The sequence below is a fragment of the Notothenia rossii genome (genome assembly GCF_949606895.1).
Source record: "Notothenia rossii genome assembly, chromosome: 2".
Taxonomy (NCBI): Eukaryota; Metazoa; Chordata; class Actinopteri; order Perciformes; family Nototheniidae; genus Notothenia; species Notothenia rossii.
The window spans coordinates 23274477-23299775 of NC_136904.1; the positions used below are offsets into that span (position 1 = coordinate 23274477).

Below are 25299 nucleotides of genomic sequence, written 5' to 3' on the forward strand. Positions count from 1 at the left end.
CATCCCCCTCCATGAGTCTGACAGGAAGTACTCGGCATTCACAACACCCTTAGGCCTGTATGAGTACAACAGACTTCCCCAAGGTCTTTGCAACAGTCCCGCGTCCTTTATGCGGATGATGATGAGTGTGTTTGGTGATTTGAACTTCTCCAGCCTCCTCTGTTATTTGGACGACCTGCTTGTCTTTGCTCCATCCGAGGAGGAAACCCTGAAACGGCTGGAGACTGTCTTCTCGCGGCTCAGAGCCAACAACCTGAAGCTGTCTCAGAAGAAGTGCTACTTCCTTCGCAGGACTGTGGGGTTTCTGGGTCACGTGATAGACAGCAGTGGCGTCTCAGTCGACCAAGAGAAGGTGAGGGTCATCTCAGCTTTCGGGAAGGAGGATCTCATGAACGACGACGGTTGCACCCCATCTCAGCGGAAGGTCAGGTCTTTCCTCGGGATGGTGCTGTATTATCAACACTTCATTCCTGGCTGTTCTTCCATCGCAAAGCCACTCTACGCCTTAACTGCAGGGCAGAAGAGGAAAGCCAAGGGCTCTTTCGGTCGGAGAAGAGCTGGCACCTTTCGAGAACTGACTCCTCAGGATTGGACCCCTGCCTGTGAGAAGGCATTTGATGATCTGAGACACGCACTCCTCAACAGCGTGGTGCTGGCACACCCAGACTTTGATAGGCCTTTCATCCTCTCCACCGATGCTTCCCTTGATGGTCTGGGTGCTGTACTGTCCCAAATTTCTGCTGGTGAGGAGAAGGCAAGACCCATCGCCTTTGCAAGCAAAACTCTCAGTCGCAGCCAGCTCAATTATCCTGCACACAGACTGGAGTTCTTGGCTCTAAAGTGGGCGGTTTGTGAGAAGTTTAGCCACTGGCTCAAGGGTCACAGATTCACCGTCTGGTCAGATAACAATCCTCTCACATATATCATGACCAAGCCGAAACTTGACGCCTGTGAGCAGCGGTGGGTTGCTAAGTTGGCTCCGTATTCCTTCGAAATCAAACATATTCCCGGCAGGTTGAACGTGGTGGCGGATGCCCTCAGCAGAGACCCTTTCGTGAAACCTTTGAGGGAACGGTTGCTGCGTGAACCCTACTTGGAGCTACTGGACCAGGTCTGTGACGTCAGTGATGGGTCTGTGCAAGATGCCTTCCGCCTCACCTGCCAACCACAGTCACTGGAGGGTCCATCTCACTCTGACGCCATTGAAGGTTCAATGTCTGAGGATGAGGTCTCTTCTCTTCTTTCCTCCTTGGACGAGTGGGACTCTGCTCCTAGGCAGCGTGCAGCCTCCCTGGTTGATCACCTCACCACCTTTGAACCACCTGGCCAGGACACGTTGCATTCCCTATCTCTTTCTGAGCTGCAGTCACACCAGCAACAGGACCCAGTAATTTCCAGGGTCGCTCTCTATGTCGACAGGAAGCGCAGGCCTTCCAGACGGGAACGCTACAATGAGAGTCAGCCGACTCTGAGAGTCTTGAAGCAGTGGGATAAACTGACTCTTCTGAATGGCGTCCTCTACAGGGTCACGAAAGATCCCTTGACTAGACAGAAGAGGTCCCAGTTCGTGGTGCCGGAGTCGCTAAAGGCAGATGCATTATCTGGTGTTCACGACCATGCTGGCCATCAAGGTCAGCCCCGCACACTGTCTCTGGCCCGCCAGCGTTTCTTCTGGTACGACATGGAGAAGGATGTCCGCAATCATGTGAAGCACTGCCACAGATGTGTTCTCAGCAAGACTCCTGAACCTTCCGCAAGAGCCCCACTGGAGAGCATTAAGACCTCTGCCCCTCTGGAGCTTGTGTGCATCGACTTCTGGTCAGCTGAAGACCGTCACAACAAGTCTGTGGATGTTCTTGTGATCACCGATCACTATACAAAGTTGGCACATGCTTTCCCCTGCCAGGATCAGACAGCTAAGAGAGTAGCCAAGAAGCTGTGGGACAACTTTTTCTGTGTTTATGGCTTCCCTCAGCGCCTTCATTCTGACCAGGGAGCAAACTTTGAAAGTGAGCTGATTGCTGAGCTCTTGCAGTTGTCAGGGGTTGACAAGTCCCACACCACACCTTACCACCCTATGGGGAACGGCGGCACAGAGAGGTTCAACCGCACCCTGGGCAACATGTTGAGGTCTCTACTAGGGCTGCAACTAACGATTATTTTGGTAGTCGACTAATCGGTCGATTATTTTTTCGATTAGTCGACTAATCTAACGATTATTTCTGTCACACCCTCCATCTCTGCTTCCTGTGGGCACGGCTCCTTTTCCGGGCTCCAGTGCATGTTTTACCTCAAGTCTGCACACCTGTGAATGTCACCCTGTTGTCCAGTCCCAGGATCAATTCAATCGCATTTTATTCTTGTCATTTCGCAGACCCTTGTTAATTATTATTTTAAGTTTGGAATTAATTACAGCGTCCATAAAGCTCTAGTGTGCTCTAATACGCTGTAAGCTTGGCGCTGTTTAGCAGCTCGTTGGTGTACACGCAGCCTCAACATAACTGAAATAGCGTTTGCTTAGCAAGCATTAACCATGAGACGTTCTGTTTTCCAACATGTAAGCTAACGTAAACATGACTATGGCTAACTTGCTCAAACTTACCCATGATCCAAAGTAGCAGTCCTCACGGTTCCAGGGTGCTTGCGTTTTAAATGCTCGTGCATCACTGTAGTGCTGCCGTGGAATGCCAATTGCCCTTTACAAATTCTGCATTTCACTGACTTCTTTGGCTTGTCGTCTGTGAAATACTCCCACACTTTCGAAACTCTCGGTCTCGCTTTTTTGAGCTCTTCATCACCCTCATTCTCTCTCCTTTCCGCCATCGTTCGTATTCTTTCTTCTTTGTTGTTAGTACAGAATGCAGTCATGGCAGACAATGGAGAGTATACTGCCCCCAGCACTTCCTGTAGTGCATTGCAGTTACAAATGAACATTTGCGCAGTTTTGAATTAACGTTACCGGCTCTCTGATTGTTTTTATACGACGCGTCGACACTAAAATTCCGCGTCGACGAATTTTTATGATCGACGTCGTCGATTATGTCGACTAATCGTTGCAGCCCTAGTCTCTACCACTTCGCTCCAAACAGAAGTGGCCGCAGATAATACAGACAATGACTTTCGTGTACAATTGCACTGTCCATGAGACCACTGGGTTCGCGCCCTTCTATTTGATGTTCGGGAGAATCCCAAGGCTGCCAGTGGACCTTCTGTTCAGGAATGTACTTCATGATGTGACTGTGTGTGACTACAATGCCTACGTGAAATCCCTCTTGGAAGACCTGCACTGTGCCATGGCACTGGCCCAGAAAAACTGCACAGCGGAGCAGAGACATCAGAGTGACCAGTATAACAAACGGGTCAGGGGCCAACCTCTGTCTGTCGGTGACCAGGTGCTGCTGGCGAACAAAGGCGCCAAGGGAAAATGCAAGCTTTCTGACAAGTGGATGCCTGTTGTGCACACTGTGGTGGCCTCAAAACCAGCCCTCCATATCTACCGGATCAGGGATCCAGAGGGACATGAGCGTGTTGTTCACCGAAACCTGCTGCTGCAAGTCAACTTCCTTCCGCTGGAGGAGGCCTCGGATGGTGAAGATGATGCTCCTGTGCCCGCACCTACCCCTAGCATGACCGATACCGCTCCGGCATCTGATTGGCATGGGACAGAGGTGTCCGAGTTAGACACAGCAGCTGCAACAGCTGGGCCATCCCTAGCTGGTTCCCTCTCGGATGTTGACGGGGAGGATGGCCGCACCGCCTCATGGGTCCTTGAGCAGTCCCCTTTTGATGACTCTGTTCATCCAGACCACCCACCACCTCCTTCTGTGTTGGTCACCCCCGTTTCTAGTGACCCTGCAACTGCTGTAGAGACCCCAATGGCTTTCCCAGCTCCTCTGCCACAACGGCCCCCTGCCAATAAGCGTCAAGCATCACATGTAGATGGCCAGGTTACCTCACGATTCGGCAGAGTCATTAGACCTGTGCGCCGCTTCATTGAGTCCATGGCACAACTTGAGTCCCTTCTTGAGGGTTGAGATAAGGCCGCGTGCTGTTATTAATGTGTGAAATGTGGCGTGTTAGCCATTATTTGTGCTCTGGTGATATACTGCTGTATTGAGCCTTTTTTTATTTTATTTTTCGCTCATCCACATCGTTTGGCCAGGGTGTGGGGTGTAAACTGCACCTCACCTTGTCTGTAGAGTACTGTGGGTTCTTGCTGGGCCCAAGCGAGTCCCTCATTCTCTTATCCTTTAGGTAGGAAGCTCTTATTGCTGTTTCATATGGTTTTGTTGCTTGTTGTAATGGCCAGTGTGTTTATATGTGGATTGTTTTGCGACCCAGAATTTTGCATAATTCTAGCGGGGTGAGTGTAACAGGGACAGTTATGTCTCATTTGTATATAATATATTATGTAAATATGTCTATATAATTACACAAAATCTGTGTTTATTCTTGTTTCATCTTGTGTTAATACCTGACGCAGTAGGACTCACATCAGTATGTGGAACTATAATTTTAGCGTGTACCCCTACGTTCCTTATGCATGTGACACTGTTCCCCTTTTTTTCGCGGGGTTCATGCATCGTTCTCCCCTTTTGATACTGATCTCTGTGGGAGAGGTAGGCGGCTCTTCAGCCAGAAGCAATTTCCGTGTTTTAGTGTCGACTTTATGCACTTTAAGTTACTTTTTATTACTTATTTTTGTTGTAGTGTCTCACGGGTGTTCACAATGTATTTCTGTGTTGTTTAATTTGTATAGGGGCACGTTAAAGAGAGTACTGACTGGAGAAATGTTTTCTTTCTGTCGCTGTTTCGTCAGGAGTGAAAATAAATGTACATCCTGAATGAAGCTACACGTCTGGGTCGTCGTCTTTCTACACAACACAACGCAGAGTCAGACACAGCCGGTTACATATGTATCTATACAACCAGTCATTAGTCTGTTTGCTTTATAACAACATTTTAATTTTAATTCAGTAGTTCTACTAGCAACCACAAGTCTAAAGTTGGATGCAATGGATGCAATGAAACAACGTTGAATACTCTTTTTGGTAGCAATTATTAATCAGCTGTTCCATATGACATATGAAAAAGAAAGAAGAACATCTTGTAAAACCTGTGCAATGGGAAAGAAGTTTCTGTCTCAACAATTCAGTGTGCATACACTGCCATCCAGTGGTCCCAACTACAATTGTATAATCAGAATCCTGGGTTTTATTTGGCTAGTCTAAATAGTAATACTTATACTACACCTTGCCATGTGTCCCCAAATAACACACAGTTGTGCTTTCAGACTGACTAGCCGTTCTGAAATGGATGTATGATTAATGCTTTCAAATATTTGAGCTAATGTTACGTTCCAGACATGCAGACATGTGATGTTATGTGTCAGGGTCCCTGTCTGACTTATACAGACTGCGGCCCTTTCTTTTTGTATTGGTTTGCATATAATATACAATACAAACGAAAAGAGAAATAAAGAGGGAAATGTAAGCCTGCCTACAATTATTTAAGATATTGTGTTGCTTATTTGTAAAGGTACTTAAACGCATTTATTGAATAAGCAGGTATTTCTATTTTGGCAGGATCCTACTGTAAGATATAACATCGCATATTAGGAGGACAGTCACCTTACTAATGTTGTCATTAGTTTAAAAATGATTCCAGTAAGAAAAGGTTAGGTTATATAAAGAAAAAACTATCCATAAGAGAAGAAAAAAAAACGCTCAAAAAAATATTAAAACGTATTTTGACCCCCACGGCACTCCATACGTGAACACTGGATGACGCTAGTTACGTAGAGTCGTTCACATTAGCAAGCGTTATCATTGTTAGCTGAAGAACATGTATTACCGAATCAGATAGTCGTTATTTAAGTGTGCTCACTTATAACTTATTGGTGTCGGTATTTACACATCTACACTGTGGACGAAAATGACTGATGTCACAGAGTCCCTGACCAAAGAGGGCTGGTAGGTAGCATTATAGCTAACGTCAGTGAGCTAGCTAACTCAATGAGGTGCCAGATTGGTGTTGGCTTGCAACACTAATCATTATTAGCTATACATTGACTTTATAATTTTGCGAGAGCACAACGGTTTCCAAAGTAAACACGACCAATTCAGTCTGTGTGGATCGTGGCAACGCTATTACTTATACGGCTATCTAACTTCGAGCTAGCGAGATAAATAACATTAGCTTGATATACCATTAAAGCTAATACACAATTAGCTTGCCATTATAGTAACGAACACCTATGACTCTACACTTTGTGTTAACCGATAAGCAGTGATTCAGTGGTCAAAGAGCGCTGGATTCAGCTAAATTAAAACACTTGCAACGATTTTGAAAGTCAGAAAACGCCTGGTTTCTGTAACTTGACGTTGTTATATCTCATATTAATATATGTGCTGAATATTTTAGATGATCGCTGCCTTTAAACGACATAATATTAACATTTACCCTCCTATACTTGTGTGGTTTTGTAAATGGTATGGTCCCTACTGATGTGATGCACTCTTTCCCAAATATTGCAATTCTATATTTTATAGATGCCGCTTCGAAATTAAAGGACATCTGAATAATTTTTAAGGGGGCAGATTCAGCCAAAAATATGTTCTGATGTCAGAGGTTGAGGACCTGGTTCCCGCCTTTAACAACCATAGCCACATTATTGAGCCTTACCACGTGGTGAAACACATTTGTAAGATCTCGAAGCTGTTCAAAACATGTCCTTAATTGTCTAACATTACAGCAGATATACAGTAGTAGATAACTTGTGATGATGGCAATGGTATTTGTGTCTTTTACAATGATATTGTGTTTGGGCAAACTCACCTACCTGTGGAAACAACTGTCATCTCTCCTCTCCACCTTGTCTGTTTTCTCACAGGTACCTCAGCGATGAAGGCATAGCAGAACTGAAAGGATCTGCACAGAAAATAACTCCCAATGACATTATTCGTATTGCACTTAATGTAAGTTTAATTTAGCAAGTTCTACATATGCAACTTATTTCAACTGAAATTGCTTAATATGTATTTAACAGTATGCAAAACAGTATTCAACAATGTGTTCTCACAATAATTATTACATTTGATTTCATTAGGCCATTGTTTCTAAAGCACATACTGATGTACTCACCAAATAACCATGCTAGTTGAACAGACAAAGCTAGAAGCACACAATTGGAAATTCTTTCTTTATTCTTTCTTTTGAGTGAATGTTCAGTATATTTGATATTTTGTAAGTGAACTAAAAAGCATATTATTGAGCTTATTGCTATCTTAGAATGAACCTTTTATTGGCAGACCCAGCATCTGCCAGTTAATTGCAGGCACTTGTCCGCTGTCAAAACACGATGTCGGAAGAGAAAATGGGGCCCAAAAATGATTCGAAACATATATTTTAAATTGAAAGAGTAAACAGAAAAATTCACTAAGCTATTCATGAAGACCGGTAACAAAGACAGAAGAACCACAAACGGCCTTGGAACTTGAAAAGCTTTTCTGTAAGACACACAGTGAAACTTCTTACCTGACTTGCAACAGCAGACAATTCCTTAAAAAACAATAGTTTAATTTACTACAAAAGCTGTGTCCTTTTATGTTTTGGCCAGATGCTGCAAACACCATTTTTACTTATCACAGCACACCTAAACCAACCAACCAACATTTAGCAACTTAATTCTGGACCTTGTACTTCAGTGAAATCTTTAACATAATTTTAGGATTAATTTGGACCATTAGCTGCTTTACTCGCTTTATTCTTTTATCACAGAACCCTGATTTCCCCATTTTCTCTACCCTGTTTGGAGCCTTGATGCAACCTTTTGAAATAATTATGTTTTAGAGAAATTCATTCCAACTTCAACATAAAGAATCAATTCCTGTTTTAGTTTTACTGGGGATATAAAAGCCCTCTGCTTAGAGATATTGTTGCCGCAGTAAAAAAACAGGAGTAGGTCATAGACCCTCTTGGGATTACTGCCTCGTTGCAGCCAACAGCTCTGATTCAACAGATGTTTGCAGGACGGAGATCATTAGAAAACAATTGACCTTTATGTTCGTATCAAAAGAGTTATGAGATTGTTTGAAAATATATAACTGTTAAATCTACAGTAAACCACAAATGTAAATATTGAAATTATTTAAATTAGATTGAGCTTAATAAACTATGGAAATCAAAATGACGACATCTTTTACACCATATAATATAAACTGCATAGTTTGAGAACTACATATATGCCTTTATAGCAGAAAAGCATGAGAACTGGATGGTTGTTTCTGGGGTTGAGGATAGGTGAAAGGCTTCCTTTCTTTCTAACAGGCAAATTAATACAATTAGTTTTTCTCTGAAGCACACTACAGTGTAGGTAGTCACATCTTTGGATGCATATATCTATTCCATTATTCGTTTGTTGTACTTTTGGCACAGTATTTGTTATTTTCAATTAAGCAGTGTCTCATTTGCAGAGTGACCTCAGGCCTATTGGGAGAAAATGTATACCGCCAGACATCAATAGTGGAAGAATTGAGAAGGTGAGTGCTACACAAACTATTATACAGCCAGTACAAAGTGATATTTATGATATGTTTCTGGGAAATAAAGTGCTACTATGGTTTTTTCAGCTCAGTCAGTGCAGGCTGTAGTTCTCATGAGAGCCACTAGATGGCCCTGACACACTGACAAAGAAACATCCGAAAACTGCTCGAACTGCTTAAAACGGGGGTTAAGCAACTGAAAGAAAAAAAAAGTAAAACATTGTCAGAATATTAAATCATAATTCTATGTGGGCATAACCCATTCAGACATCTTTACATGATGCTTGTCACTCTGGTCATACCCATTTCCTCTTACATTGTATCTCTAACAGAGAGTGCCATCCGAGCAACTATAATTACATTAAACATACAGATTATAGTAAAGCCTGTGGATTGCATTAACAGGTGTTACAGTCATATTTTCTCGGAAATACTAAAACAATTTTTTGAGAGAATTTGAATCTGAATCTATTCAAAAAATAGTCGCTGAATCAAAAATGTAGCAATGAATTTAGCAGGAATATACCTTTTCTGATACACGTATGCTAAATAAAGAGAGCAAAGACTCAATGGCTTCAGAGTTCTATGCTGGCACAATCTTCCCCCACAGGCTGCTGTTTTTGCCTTTTTTAAGCCATAATTAATTTGCTGTCTCTTGCACATGGCCAGTTGGAAGGTCCATATGTTCTTCAGGTGCAAAAGGTGAGGAATGTCTCGGCTCCTAAAGACCGCGAGGAGTGCCAGGGCGCGCCGCGAATGCTGCGTCTACAAATGACAGATGGGCACACCATCTGTGTTGGATTGGAGTTTAAACACCTGTCTAAAATCAGGTACCCATATAAGTGTCGTGTTGTGTTTAGGAATATGTTAAGTTAGTGCAATCACTGGCATTAGGTATACTTTTATTCCATAGGAAGTTAAATGTATAAAACAAATTGTAAATAAAATCACATTTTTAGTAGCAAAGGAGGCTGTCGTTAAGCCAATTCATCATATATTTCAAAGCAAATGTGTAAGACGTTGCCCTCACCCTTCCTTTTCACCTCCTTGTGAACACTCACCCCACCACATGCTCAATTTTCCATCTATTTGCAATTTCCACATGCTGGCAGCTATCTAACAATTTCCAGCCTTAATTACATCTCCATCCCAGCAATGGTGGCCTTGGTGACTGCTGCCATGGTGACTAGCCAGTCTGTACAGGCGGAGTGGCCAGAATGTGGGCCTTGACTTCCTGATGGGAAGCGAGGAGAGAACAGAACAAATCCCCTCTTTATGAGCGGCACACGCGCACTGGCTGCCAAAAGCGGTGCCTAGTGTTTCTTATGAAAGTGTGCGTGAGGCCATAAGTGTGGGGCAAAGAAGGATGAGATGGATTACAGGACCGTTCGGTGTGTGACACAGTGATATAGAGGAATGATGATTAAGCAGTGAATTGCTACATTGAGTGAAGTGTAAATAGTGTGTGTATACGTGCTTGTATTTGATTGAATCGAGGATAGAGAGAGCCTCACTTCTGCATTGGCCGCTATCACGAGAACAGCATCTATCCCAGAGGTTTGGAGTGAAATCCCTAATTGTTGCTTTGGCATCCGGCATCAGTAGCTGGAAATCCCTCTAAGTCTCTGTGCTTTCTTAATGAGAGAGGCAGAGGCCTTATCAGGCCTGATGAGATAGAGGGGGCTTTTAATTTACCATGAGGATGGGTGAGCAGCTGGGATTATTAATAGTCTCTCCTAGCCTTGCCACCCATCCCCTGGCACGGCTCCATGTCATTTATAAAGTGGTATGGGCAAGGCAATAGGGTGGGGGACCTGGTATAAGCAGTTCTAATGTCCCAGACCCTTGAATGTTTTGCCATTTAACAGTCAGTTAAACAATGTAATAACAGCAATTATTTTATACATACATATTTATTGTTTTTATTTGTTTTTTCTCAGTCTTAATACCCCCCCTGGAACAAAGGTAAAGCTCCTTGGTACAGTCCAGGTTAAAAATGGTCTTTTACTGCTCGATGACTCAAAGATCTCTGTCCTTGGAGGAGAGGTCGATCACATGGTGGAGAAATGGGAACTACAAAGGGTGAGAGGCGATTTTGTTATGATGACTCAGCTTCTTTTGATAATAAATGTTGAAACCATATGATAGAAATCATTGTAAATCTGCTTTAAAAGCCTGTTTTCAAACTTTGAAATGATTTCTAGAGTCTGGCCAAACACAGCAGGAGTAACATTGGAGCAGAAGGTGGACCCCCTCCCTTTGTGGCGTTTGATCAGGTAAGGATAGTACAGATAACAGAATAAAGTGAACTGATCTCTGAATAATATACACTTCCATCCTATTGTCAAACAATGGAGATTCATGCATAGTTTTAGATGTGAAATAAGCAAGTATACTCTTTTCCTAGAGCCTTAAAAAACGATTAAACCTCCTTAAATTCTTCCAAATTGTTTGGTTTTGCCCATTAAAATGTAGTTTCTCATTTGAGAAAATACTGAGCCTGAGTCAATACTCCCTTGCACAGGATCACTGTATCAGCTTGACACTTGGATTTGGGGATTTCCACCCACTCTAAACTCCAGACTTGCTAAAGCTTTATAAAGTAACATGAAGAGCATTTGTGTATCTTCACACAGCGTTCTCTGGATTCACAGTTTAAATGTATTTCTAGCGCTGAGCCACTCTATAACTCTGTGTGGATTTGATGTCTGCTTAGGATCATTGTATATAAGTAATATCATTTTCATGGGAAACTGGCGCTCGGATGCAGATTACAAAAAAAAATTGGTGCTTATATTTTCCTTGGCTCTATCTTTCATTTTCTCCCCTCTGATTAGTTCAATGTATTTTATACCCCATCAGACAAAAGAATATGTTTGCCTCATTCTGGTTCCCTTACATTTTGCTAGGTATACTTATAATGAGAATCAAAAGAAATTAGCATGCAAGTTTCAGTCGTCAAATTATTAATCAACACACTTAACCTTAATGATCACTACGCATGCAGATTCCCCACAAGAAGCCTGGCGTCTCCATGGAGCTCTCAGACATTTATCTTTGGGAACTGTTTTCTATCGAACATAAAATAAGTTAAATGTCCATTGCAAGGTCTGTGAATTACCCAGAGTACTAGAGATTTTTTCCATCTTCAAGATTTTTAAAGATTTTTGGGCCTCAATTAAGCCTCAGTGGTGGAGAGCTCAAAACCTGGGGAAATTAAAACCTTGCTGTATAGCTTGCGTTGCGCTGCCTTATTGGGGCGAAAAAACCCACTTCAAAGATATATATTGTACACCTAATGCATTTGGCGTGTCATCAATTGCAAGTCCTTAACAAGTTTTCCACGTTTCGTCAACCCTGGCTTTATAATCGTGCCTCGTATCACTTGTCCTGCTCGGATGGCTAATGCAACAAAAAGATGGTGAAAATACTTAATTAGTCTTTGCTCCAGCCACTTGTTCACTTCTGTGAGTGATCACACACACAGGCATGAGACAGCTGCAGGAAGTGTTGAGTATCATATCAATACTTCCACTTGATAAAACAATACAGTTCAAAGTTGAGATTCATAACATTAACCATGAGCTGAGAGGCACCCTTGAGATTTGCGATACAGTTGGTTGCTACAACAATAACTTAAACACCATAAGCGACTTTATTATACTTCTAACTCCAACAAAATGTGGACATGTCAAGTGCAGTGATCCTTTTTTAATGAGCTCTAAACGACCGAGGAAGATCTTTGAGCTCATGTTCTTACTCTCTTTTTGCTCTCCGTAGAGGTGTGAGAGGAAGGAGGAAGTGGACACCAGAGACCTGGATCAGAGGAAGACCCTGAAGTCTCAAAGTGTTGCTAAAGGTCCGGACGAGAATGATGAGTTTGAAAAGCAACGGACAGCAGCGATTGCTGAGATAGCCAAGACCAAAGAGGTATGTAAACCCTTATCATGGGCCTTTATCACATCTTTGAAATGGTAGCCACAAGGTACTTTTTTATTGTTTTAACTGTCTCAATATATAAGCTTTCATGGACATGAATCTATAAACTATATTCAGTGATGCAAATTAGTCGCTTTTCGGCGCCTCCCGCTTTTTTAACGCCGATTTGGGTGACTTGTGTAACTCGTGGAGAACCGAAGAGTTTTCGTTTTCGTTTGGGGGGGGAGTCCGTCCGTCCGTCAGTCGGACGGACGGACGGGCGGACAACTTCTCACTTCAAAAAAGAAGAAGAAATCTAGATCGCAAAATAATTAAACGAACAAGTGCCTGTTTTTCCTGGCCAAGGACAGGTTCCTTGAACACAACACGAGCGTAACGTGGTTATGTCTCGTCTGAAAGGAGTCTAAACTAGAGTGCAGACGGAGAGCACCGGAACGCCGCTCCAGCTCTTCAAATATTGCAGTACCCATAAGGAGCCGTACACATGCCGCAGTGTTTGCGTGGCTGTGTCTTTAGTTGTAAGCACAGTGGCGATCTGTTGTTAGTATCTGGTTAGCTAGCTATGCTAACGAATTTAAAGAGCTTTTCTACAACCAGGTGGAAGAGAGCTCTCTCCTGAGAGGCTCAAATAACCTCAGCTCAGTAAGGTTAAGGCACACCTTGATATGATCATTATAGTTATTAATGAGACATTAGAGACTAAATGAAAAACAGGTATAAAATACTATATGACTGTAACAAAAAAGTTGTTAAAAATAACAAGAATACAGTTTGAAAGGAGTGATTTGTAAAATATCCAAAAAGAAAAATTTGCTTCCAGTTCTGTTTCAAATGGGTGTTGAAAGATGTATCCATAGATCTCCTCATGTTGCTCTCAAAGTGCACCAGATTGATGCTTTTAACTTCAATATTTAAAAAAAACTTCCCGGGGGAGCTTGCCCCTGGAACTCTTGGGGGAGGTTAGCTCCACCCCATACTTAAATCATGTTCACATGGATAGGATACTAAATACATTTGCACACATCTTGTGTCCATATCTTTTGGTTTTGGTGGTCATGCCACACCGTGCACATGCATGCATGCGCAAGTCATGGTAAGATATCTGCTTGTTCTTTGCACAGCATGAAAGAAAGGCCAAATGAATGGGTTGGGATTTTAGTTTTTTTAAGCAGAGGTTGAGTTCAATAATTTGTACGGCCCTCGGAGGATGTTGTAAAAATCGAAAGGAAAAAGGTTCCCCCCCCTGCTGTAAATAATAATAACCCTTGATTTATAACTTAACATCTCTGTCTCCTATTGATCTGAGTATATTATAAAGAATAGCCAGTTAATTGAAGCATTATAGCGCAGGCCTTTGTCAGATGGTATATTACAATGTTTCTTTCTGCTTCGAATAGTTTTCTCTTTTTTCACCATACCTGTGTTTGCATCACTGATATTATAATTGTGTTTATCAAAATGTTTTTAATAACCTTTAATGTATGTTGAGAAGGGACTGCTCTTTTTGCCATGTTCACTAATTTGGCTGTTTCTCTCATTGATTCCAATTTCTGCACAAACTGTTTGATTTGGCCCGGATTCGATAATGAATGCCCCTTATTGACATTCATCTCAACATCAACTGCTTTTAACAGTAACTTCCTACCTCCACTGTCGACTAGAAAGTTTGGTTTCCTGTGTCGGCTTTCTTTTTCTCTGCAGCGCTGAGGCTGTATTGATCTCTGTTGTTTGTCTTGTTAGGGGCCGCGCACATTTGGTGGGGGAGAGAATGCGGGCAGTAATTTATCCACTGCTGCTTCCTCTTTCCGGGGCCGAGACTCATACCAGCAGAGGAGACGAGAAGAGCGATTTGAAAGACCTGAAAGCAGAGAAGATGGAAACTATCGAGAGCTGGTGAGAAGATAAACTTTTTTTGAACTGTTACAAAAGTCTGTTTAATATACGGTCGTTACGAATGCCTCTTAGTTTCAAATGATGATTGCACCTCATATTTTTGAAGCCTCTATTCATTGCAACAAAGCAATTTAAAGCAGGGAACTTGTACTGCATTTCTCTTTGGTTTCTTTTGTCTGGATTAAAGTCTTATTTCATGGCTCATAGACTATGTGAAGCATTGATTATAGTATAGTGGAAATCGAAATGAATATGAGGCCTGGCCACCTTTATTGCAATCAAGTGGCAGTCCATTCGTCTAGCTTTGTGTGTCGACCCGCCAGCTTCTAGGCAGAACTCAGCCAGCTTTGGGCTAAACGTATAAATAGGATGGAACAGGATATCAAAGTGTTTTGCTTGGGGATTTTTTAATGATAGTTTGTAACTTGAATGCCCACGAATCCAACCTAGATGTCCTCTTAAAAGGAGGGTTCTCTGTCACAACAAACCTTACATATGAGTCTAATATTACTTAGCAAACCAATATCCATCCACAGGTCTTTTTCTCTCTCTGCAATCTTTGTTTTTCTTCTCCCTAATGTAATGTTATCCACCTTTTGTGTAGGTGGATGAACGTGCTCTGAGAGACATCATGGAGATGGGCTTTAACATGCAGGATGCTCGGCTGGCGCTAATGGATAACAACAACAACCTGGAAGTGGCACTAAATAGCCTACTGACAGGAACTTTTGAGGCCAGAACTAGCCCAGTGGTAGATGAACCTATCAGGCCCCCACCCAGAGGTACACTGAACTCACACACACGCACACCTGCTGTGTTTTAAAATCTTGCTTTGAGAATATGCCACATAGCCTAAAGCACTTTTATGTTTCTAAAGATTAAGGGCGTGAAAATTGCAACTGATTATTTTCCCAGGCAAACTGTCACATTTAAGATGGATATTCTACTTCGGAAAATCAACTTGCAGTAACTTGGAACATATTTTGTCACCCTGAATGAACTACTGCTCCCCCCCAACCTCGTTTAGCACAGGGAAGTTTTTTCCATTGTTGCTTTATACATCATCTATTTGAATCAGCTACAGAACATTAACTTTTCCACACTGAACTTTTATTTTTATTTTTGTATTATTATATACGGTATTCAGAGAATTAATAAAGCGGGGAAACTAAAATTTGCTCTGTAAATACACTAGGGAGTAATGTCATCCTAAGCAGACAATAAAGGCGCTCTCCCTCTGTGTTTCATGTGATTCACTGTTGGTTTGCAACACTGGCTTATCTCTGTTTCTGCATTCCGCACATACACTGCTTACCCCCAAAATACACCAATCATGATACACAGCATTGTCTCGGAAATGTCAAATGTTGTATTGGCCATGAGTTTAAGTCAGCTCTGTTGCCTTTGCATTGTTCGCTCTGTTAGCACTCTTAGCTGCTAGCCGCTGGCTCAGCCATCATCATGTTGAGAGGCCTTTGGAGGCAATCCCTCAAATATGGATTTCTTCTGAATTCCCTCTAGAGAAACTTGAAGGAGTGTTTATATGTTCCTGTCGTTTTTCTTCAGACACACATATGTATGCAGACAGAGCCCGCTATAACTACTTTAAATGTAGACACTTCAGTGTTTCCCCTAGGATGGAGTCATAGCAGCGGTGCTAAGGCACGTGGGCCCAGCATAATGTGAGCGCGGAGCACGTGGAATTTTTTAGTGTGTGCGCGTGCAAAGTGCGCCCCGCCAATTTGTTTCTATGTGTCAGCACAAGAAAGGCTCTTTAGGCCTAGTACCAGGGCCGGTTCTAGACAATTTGCTGCCCTAGGTGAGATTTTAGGCGACATTTTATGTGTAAAGATAAATGAAAAATCTCTGCAAAAGACAAATACACTGCAAAAAAAGAAACTTATTGGCATGGGTAATAGACGTCAAAATGGCTTCAAATGTATTCAGTGTTGTATGAACATGTTTGAATTGGGGGGTGGACGTGATATCCTCTAGGGGGGTCCGGGGGTAGGCCCCCCCCGGGAAGATTTTTTTTGGAACATTTTACAGTAAAATGCTTCAATCTGGTGTACTTTGAGCACACAATTACTAGAGACCTGATCTAGGGGGTACAACTCTAAAACGCCCATATGAAAAAGATTGGTTTACATTTTAATAATCAAATAAGTATGTGAACATAACCAATAACCTACCATAGCCAATAACAAATAAATGTAGCTTATTTTATTTTTGTTGTTCATTCATATCTTATTTTACCTAGTTAACCTAGCGCCCACCGTACAGGACAAATTAAACGTGCAACCGGGGTTAAAAAGGGTGTTACATTTACTTAATTATGAATCTTGTTACATCAAGGCCGAACATTTGGATGAGCGGCAACGGTCAAAAATGTTTTTTCCCTCCCAGAGCTACCAGCGCAGTGCCCCCCAGATCTGGCGCCCTAGGCGACCGCCTGTGTCGCCTATGCCAGTAACACAAATACTACAAATATATATAACAAACAATCAAAAAAGAAAAAGGGTCGCCACTTATTATTTAAAAAACAAAAAAAAAAGTAAAACAATTTTTTTTTTTTTGTTTTTTTTTTTGGGTACCCCTAGCAGCGGCGCTCATATTTCAGCAGCGGCGCTGCGCCGCCACTATTTGTATATAGGGGAAACACTGCACTTGGGAACAGAAGGTATTTATATTTAAACGTCCAGGTTCATCATTCCAACTGTTCTTATTTGGGTTTGCATGTTCTTCTTTTTGTGTTCTTCTCAGGCAGAGGAAGGGGAAGAGGCAGGTCTAGAAATGAAGATGAAGAGGAGGGACCAGGGGGAAGGCCATCTGGTCCAAGCACTCTTTTTGACTTTCTTGAATCCAAAATGGGAGTTTTCTCCATTGATGGTAAGCTAAATAGTCTGGATTCAACTACTTTGGTACTTGATGTATGAAACACATTTCATGAATATTTTAATAATATTTTTCCATCCAGTTCTTCAGTAAGAAAGTACTCATAACAACAGTTCCCCACCACGGGTAAAGTCCCTATTGGTAGTCATGCATCTGGCTACTGTGAGCTGAAGGGAATACAGTCATGTTTTCTTAATGCATGAACTCACTGCTGCCGTGGAAAACGCAGAGGAAGTGAATATTTTTTTATATGCTTTTTATTTAATAATTGTGTTCGTCCATGGATGATATGATTTGGTATTCCATTTATGATTTTGCGGTTGTTTTATTTACCACTGATGTTTAATCCTGATTGCATAACTGTGTGTGGATCATGGTAACGTGTCAATGATCTAGGGCTGTCCCGAATACCATTTTTCGGGCTCCGGATATTCGGTGGTAATAAGCAGCGAATATTCGGCCCGCGCGCGGGGGGTGGGTGCGTAGTAGCGAACCGCTTCAACGCGTGTATTTCAGTTTTATTCGCGGCATTCATTTTGTTATTCTACAGTATTGTTGTTTTATTGTTATTTGTTAATGTATACAACCGAATTTGTGTTCTTTCAAATTGAAAAGGATATTGCATTGTGTTTGTTACTTTCGTTGCAGTTGTATGTCTTAAGTGTAATTTGGCTTGGCTTTCTATTTTGTATGGACATGCTTTTATTTTGAAGGAGAGTTAGCGCTTTTGACAGGAAGTTGTTGTTGCTATGGAAACAAATTGAAACCCGAATAGTACTCCAACAAACGAATATTCGGATATTCGGGTACAGCCCTACAATGATCCATGTATTATTTGGTCCACTATTACCATAGTTTTTGATGCCACTGTTCCTCATGTTGTTTTTTTCTCAGAATCAAAGAGCCAGGCTCCTCAGAAACACTATGATGGTAGAGCGAGTTTCTCCAATTCGGACTATTACTCCAAAGACACATCTCAGAACAAGTTCTCCTCGCATAATGACCATAGGCAACAAAGGAATGACAGACCGCCTCGCTTCCACAGGGATGTTGATTTTCCAAAACCTGGCCAGGAGCCCATCTCTAGCTCTACCACCTCACAAACATCGGCTCAGGCCCAGCAGTGGAAGGGCCAGGAGAGATGGTCCCGAGGCACAACAGACAGATCGCATAATGACAGGAGAGAGATGAGGGATGAGAAAACATATCCTTCATCTTTCTCGGCTACTTTCCCACATCCAAAAGAACCTCAGCAGCAAATGGAGTTTAGCGGATCTTCCCACCAACGATCGAGGAATGGAGATGGTGGTGGCGGTGGGAATATGTCTGGACCGCCTAAAGGGAGAGGTGTTAGAGACAACGCACCCACATCTAAACTGTCTGATTCTGCAGGCAGTGAGCCAGATGGAAGAGGAAATAATAAACGCACAGACAGATTTGAAGAACCAAACAACAACAGGAGGAAGGGCAAGACTGAGCGGCCAAACACAGACCACTTTGACCGACAAAGGGACAGTGGGCCACCTAACCTCAACCTGAGGGGCGGGAGCTCAGGGTCATCCCAAGAAGTGGGCTTAAAGCGGGATTGTCAAATCGCGACAGGGGATCCTTCTCGTTTCCAAAATGGAGACATGGAACACAAAAGAACTGGGCCAATAAAGCCATTAATTTCATTAGTCCCCCCAAACAGGGAGCCCCCCCCCAACAGGGAACCGCCCGCCAAGAAAAACGTTTTGAATAACCCAGGACCTAATAAGAAAAGGCAAGGACAAGGCAAAGGTCAAAGTCCTCGCGGATCAGAGAAAAGTCATTTTGTGGATCAGGTCTGGAAATCTGGAGACAAGTGCCTGGCTCTGTACTGGGAGGATGGCAAGGTATGTCATTTCTGGATTGTTAACAAAATAATAGCAGATCATTGTTGAAACAATTCAACTTACTTTGACAAAATGCTCACTGAAATGAAATCCATACACATATAACCCTGTTCTTGCATGTTAATGGTCAACAGTTACTACTGATGTGTTTTTTGTTTTTGTCTGAGAGATGTTCGAAAGTTAACATGCCAAGAAATAGTGTGATTGTTAATTATTTCCCCTCATTCACAGTTTTTTTTGTCAAGTTGTCATTACCTAATTGACATGTCTCTTGTCTTGACATGTGAACATGTCGGTGTTAAAATTCTAACATTTATATTTGTTTCTGTCTGTGTGCATGGCCTTGAAGTTCTACCATGCCAGAATAGATGCTGTGCATCCGTCAGGCACCACGGCTGTGGTTGTGTTTAGTGAATATGGAAACTGGGAAGAGATCGAGCTGCATAACATCAAACCGCTTCCTGCTGATGCATTGGTAAGGAGAAGCAAAACTACTTGATAGAATGTATCAATTATCATTAAGACCGTAATGTGTTGCTTAATACTAAATGGAAGCAACAAATTAAACTGTACTCAAGTGGGTTGAGCAAAGATTAAATATGAATGACATCTTAATCTGATTACCCACAGTAACATCACAACCATATCAAATGTCCAATGGCAGGAGGAAGATGATGGTTACTACGACAGTTCACTCGAATTTCGCCCAGGGGGAGACGGACAGCCTCGTCGCACAAGACCAACTCAGCAGTATTACCAGCCTCCTAGGGCACGAGACGAGACTGATGTGTCTGCGTTTACACTGGAAGGTAAATGAGAAGGAAATGGTGGTTATTTTCCTTTAATAATAAAACATCAAACATTGTGTGTACAATGTGTGAACACAGTTCCTATTTTTAAAAGGAGACTTTTTATTCCTAATATTTCCTTCATTTTGGTGGGAGTCTTGAATTGTAAAATAAATGTGAAAATATGGACTGTAGGAAAGTAATTTGAAGGCATTACTGTAACCTTGCATAATTACCTGTATATAATGTATAAAACTATTGCTGACCACAATTAAATAAACTCATGCTCTTATTTCTATGTAGAAATTGATTTTATATAATTGTATAATGTCAACTTTCACTGCTTCTGTTGTTAAATATCATTATGTACAAACTGATCACAATGTCTTCAGCAGTTGTGAAACCAAATCATCCCCAAAATGCAAACATGCTTAATTTTGATAAATTATTTAATAATTTTCTTTGTCTTAACTTGTTTGTGTGCTTGTCCCACATCCTTCCATGACAGAGACTAAGTCACTTTCAAAACAATCCAGAGTGCTTCCTGAACTTTTTAATTGTCCACCTTTACAGGGCATACTGAACTTTTCAAAGGGCTTAGACAAAATGCAAAAAGAAAACTGACATTTTGTTAAAGACATATCTTCTGTATATTTTGTGAAAACTTGTGAAATGGATGCATGTAAATAAACAATTATTATAGTATGTAGCAGGTTTGTGGTTTGATTGTGTTTTTATTTGTATTATCTATCTGGAATTCTGAATAGTATTTTCCAGAGCAGTAACAGAGACCTCACTGGGATTTTGAAAAATGTGTCATTAGTTATGAGTATCAGTTGGATTTTTTTGAAATTATTATAGTCTCTGTCTTATGGCACACCTAATTTCTTCTCTCGTCGTTGTCATAGACACTTGCGGCCCATAGCCAGCAGCTCAAGCTCATTTGTTGTGTTCTGTGAAGCAAATCCAAAGGGTAAGACAATCTCTTCCTGCTGTAATAGAGACGTTACACTGCGGAGATATCATTTTGCACAATACAAAGGGACTGTACCTAGCTCATCCAGCATTGCACACACACCACTGAGCCTGCTGTGTATGGACTTGTGCTGTGCAAGAGACAAGTTTTACACATCCAGAAATAATCTCCACCTCGGCTCCAATTTCACTCTACCAGCAGTAGGAGACAAATGGACAATACAATAGGGTTCATTGGAGAGGTCGCGGCACTATTCTGTATCATTGGTCTAAACGGATTTGCTTTATTTTCCAATGAGGCACCAAGCGAGCATAGATGAATAATTAACGCCTGGTAATATGGAAACCTATCTGTTGGAGAGGAACTGAAAGTGAAGCTCTGGAAAGAGTTCCTGGGGACTGACCATGACACACTGGCAGGATAATCAGGATTGATTTTCATCAATCAGATAAGCAGTGATATTTTTGGTAAGGCAAGTTTATTCAAAGTGCTTTCCAAAAATGAAAAACATTAAGAAAATGGCATTTAAAAACAGTCATTAAAAATCAAAGATAATAAAATAAACATTAAAAGGAAAAATACATGAATAAAAGTTACAGTGCAGTTTAAGATATGAGTAGTTCAATTAAAAGCAGCGGCAAAAATAAATGTCTTCAGTCTGAATTTAAAAGTAGTAAGAGAGAGTTGCAGCGGACCTGCAGGTTTCTGGGAGTACAGTGGGGCAAAAAAGTATTTAGTCAGCCACCAATTGTGCAAGTTCTCCCACTTAAAAGATGAGAGGCCTGTAATTTTCATCCTAGGTTTACCTCAACTATGAGAGACAAAATGAGAAAAAAAAAAATCCAGAAAATCACATTGTCTACCACAAATACTCATTTTCCACCATAATTTGCAAATAAATTCTTTAAAAGTCAGACAATGTGATTTTCTGGATTTATTATTTTTTTTTCTCATTTTGTCTCTCATAGTTGAGGTATACCTAGGATGAAAATGAAAGGCCTCTCATCTTTTTAAGTGGGAGAACTTGCACAATTGGTGGCTGACTAAATACTTTTTTGCCCCACTGTATTTTCCAGATATTTGGAGCATAATAACTGAACGCAGAATGTTTAGTTCTGACTCTGGGGACAGAAAGTTGACCAGTCGCAGAAGACCTGAGAGTTCTGGATGGTTCATAGTTTAGCAGTAGGTCCGAAATGTATTTTGGGCCTAAACCATTCAAAGAAAGCTCTATCTGTTGTTTTGAACATTGCAGACTGAAGCTCAGCGTTAACTTTGTTCTAACGTTCTGCCTTGGCTCCAAAAAACCATTACAGTTTTACCTTCGTTTAATTGGAGAAAGTTCTGACACATCCACTCATTGATTTTTTCAATGCACTTCAGTGTTTGAAATGGAGCATAGTCTCCTGGTGAAATGCCTATGTAAATTTGTGTGTCATCCGCATAGCTATGGTAACTTATTTAGTTGTTTTTTACTATCTGAGCCAGTGGTAGCATGTAGATGTTAAAGAGAAGAGGCCCCAAGATGGAGCCTTGAGGTACCCCACATGTCATATTTGTCAATTCAGATGTGTATTTACCTATAGAAACAAAGATTTGTCTTTCCTTTAAGTAGGATTCAAACCAATTTAGAACTGTTGCCGAAAGTCTCACCCAGTTTTCGAATCGGTCTAGTAATATGTTGTGGTCAACAGTGTCAAACGCAGCACTGAGATCTAATAATACTAACACTGAAGTTCTGCCACTGTCTGTGTTTAAGTGGATGTCATTGAAGACCTTTACATGAGCAGTCTCAGTGCTGTGGTTTGGTCGAAAGCGTGACTGGAACACATTGAAACAGTTATTTAAATGCAAGAAGTTACTCAACTGTTGAAAAACTACTTTTTCAATGATTTGACATAGAAATGTCAGGTTTGATATGGGCCTGTAATTGTTCATTGCTGAAGCATCTAGATTATTCTTTTTTAAGAGCGGTTTAACCCTTATGTTGTGTTCAGGTCTCCCATGACCCGTTTCAAGTTAAAATTATATAATAACTACGCTCTAGTTTTCTTTAACGGAACAAAGCTTCATGATATCCTCCATAACAGCTATATAAACACTACAACACTGATTTTGACAATTGTAGCCAAGTCTGAAGGTCTCTAAAAAAAGTATAATTTGTAGGGATGCACCAAATATTCGGCCACCGAAAATTATCGGCCGAAAATTGTTAAAAAGGCCCTTTCGGCTTTCGGCGCGCCGTGCTTGTCGCCGCGTTTTGATTACGTCATCACAACAACACGTTAGGTTACCAAATTTATAGGTGCATTTGTTGTTGTTGAAGGCCTGGCTGTTACAGTCTTTATTTACACTATTTTGTTGTAGGCCTACTGGCCTAGATGTTTATGCAGTTTTAAAGCACCTTGGCTTAGTTCTGAATGCACTTTGTCGTAATTATCCTACAGAGAAAAGAAAATGCACTTGACTTGGAATTAATGTAGGCTACTGTGTGCATTCAAAAGTGCTGAATAAATGTTTTATGGACCCATAATAGTGATTATTATTTAAGTTAAGTTTTGCCATAATCATGTCTTTTTCCATAATCAGGTAGCTTAACAACATTGGTAAAAAATGTATACATTATATATTTAAGCAATAGCTCAGGACAGGCCGTGGTATATGCTCATTATATCACAGCTAAGGGGCGTGGTTCGGCCCGACGCGAAGAATGGAAAACTCACCAGTCCTCGAGCATTGACCCTGTCCTACGTGCACCGGCCTAATCGCAGGTGCCGATTCCCACCGCCTGTGTTTCGAGTGTCTGGGGCCTGAACACGCCGGGGACGGCTTGCAGTGTCCTTCCTGTAATGCCTGCCGGATGCTACCACAACTGACCCGCCGGCACCGCATGGAGCATTTTCAGGCCTACCGGAGGAAACGGAGGACCACGTGGACCTCGAGGTGGTGGAGATGGAGAAACAGGATGCGGCTGGGGGGTTGCCATTCGTTTTCGCCATCAAGGCCGGCCCCGTTCGTGGAGGAGGAAGACGACGAGGGTTTCCCCCCACCATTACCGCCAAAGCCGGTGAGCCAGGCTTTTTTACGGCCCGGCGCAGCCGGCCTTCGTTTCGCCCCCGTTGCTGGACATCTGGCAGTGTGTGGAGGCGACGTGGTTCCAGTGACAGGTATGACAGGTATCTTGAGGGTGCAGGGCCGCTCAGACATGGTGTGTCCCGGCGTGCCCCCCCTTGATGAGAGCCTGGCGGCCCATCTGCTTCCGCAGGCAGCTGGATGGGCGGAGGGGAAAAAGCCTCTGACCCCGCTGCCGCGTGACCGAGAAATGCTGGATTATTTGGACAGAATATTCCGGCTCGGTACACATGGCAGCAGAGGCCAATAATCTCAGTGTGTTGGGCGTGTCTCTGATTTCCCCTCAGCAGGCCGTCCCCGCCCCCCCCGCCTCAGGATGGGAGTGATTATTTGGACCGTTGTATTGGCCAGATGAACAATCTGGTCCACGGTGTAGCTGCCGCAGCTGGCCGTGTGATGTCCCTGGCCACAGTAGCGTCACGCCACGTGTGGCTGGGACTCACTGCGCTGTCCAGGAAGGACCGCGAGGATCTCCGTATCCACGGAGGTGCCCTTTGGGTAGATCACGTCGGTCACCCAGCGCTTCCGCCGCCTGGTGGAAGAGAGGCTGCAGCTCAGCCGTATGCTTCCATGGGAGAGAGCGCGGCGCTACGATGAGGAGGAGTTGAGAGAGGCGACGGTATAGAGCCCCCTCGGCATCCGTTGCCCCCTCCACCTCCACGGCCTGCCCCGCGGACCCGGCTCAGAACCGGCAATTGCGGGTACTTCCTTTCACGGGGGCTCCGCCTGTGCTTATATAACTAGGGTTACAAAACGTAACCCATCGTTACATGATATTTGCAAAAATATTCAGGTAGTCATTAACGGTCACCTATTATGCAAAATCCAAATGTTCATGTCTTTTATACATAAACATGTGTCCCCTCTGTGTAAAGAGATTCTGAATGTTTCAGGAAAAAAGATTGTCTCATATTTTGTCCTGATCCATTTATATAAAAACCTGTCTGAAAATGAACTGATCAGATTTCGGTCACTTTTTGTTTGTGTAACCATTAGCCAATCACCAACCAAGGTAACCCCCCCCCCCCCACCTTATCAACTGAATCTCCTCCTAGAGCACCATTGTGTTATTTTAACTAAATATCTCACAGAGGGGCGTGGGGAGTGGCTCCTTATTTTCATCTAAAGTAAAATACAGAGAATCAGCACTTTTGAAACAGGGCTGAAACAGAGGGGTTTATGGGATGCTTCAATGCATGATCTGTTTGGTATTTCGAGCCAAACACTTCAGAGACATGTTTTGTATATATCTGAGATCT

At 42.2% G+C, this 25299-nt stretch overlaps 2 protein-coding genes across 5 annotated transcripts in view; one reads left to right on the top strand and one right to left on the bottom strand.

Annotated features, from left to right (window-relative positions):
• LOC307028832 (protein diaphanous homolog 3-like) overlaps positions 1-24902 on the bottom strand; it is a 218784-nt gene extending 193882 nt beyond the window's left edge. Inside the window, exons 1-2 of one of the 3 annotated variants that reach the window (XM_079664176.1) lie at positions 23632-24902; positions 6842-6930 (exon numbers count right to left, since the gene is read on the bottom strand). The gene's annotated coding sequence lies outside the window, so the exon portion shown is untranslated. Of the gene's footprint in view, positions 1-6837; positions 6931-23631 lie in introns of all 3 variants that reach the window. The other 2 variants (XM_079664175.1, XM_079664177.1) reach the window with 2 other exon arrangements.
• On the top strand, positions 5780-20642 carry tdrd3 (tudor domain containing 3). 2 transcript variants are annotated; one of them, XM_079664179.1, is made up of 13 exons: positions 5780-5972; positions 6893-6977; positions 8475-8540; positions 9213-9373; positions 10484-10625; positions 10748-10819; positions 12324-12473; positions 14223-14375; positions 14980-15157; positions 17139-17264; positions 18165-19144; positions 19494-19619; positions 19809-20642. In XM_079664179.1, the coding sequence occupies exons 1-13, from the start codon at positions 5935-5937 to the stop codon at positions 19959-19961; spliced, it is 2430 nt and encodes an 809-aa protein (XP_079520305.1). In that variant the 5' UTR covers positions 5780-5934; the 3' UTR covers positions 19962-20642. The 2 variants fall into 2 exon arrangements, with proteins under 2 accessions (XP_079520305.1, XP_079520306.1); XM_079664180.1 differs by having other exon boundaries at positions 19775-19913.
• Positions 24903-25299: the final 397 nt, after the last annotated feature.

Coding starts and splice junctions, on each gene's coding strand:
- tdrd3 (XM_079664179.1), top strand. CDS start 5,935: ATGACTGATGTCACAGAGTCCCTGACCAAAGAGGGCTG. Junction 5,973..6,892: donor TCCCTGACCAAAGAGGGCTG/GTAGGTAGCATT, acceptor GTTTTCTCACAG/GTACCTCAGCGATGAAGGCA. Junction 10,626..10,747: donor AGAAATGGGAACTACAAAGG/GTGAGAGGCGAT, acceptor AATGATTTCTAG/AGTCTGGCCAAACACAGCAG.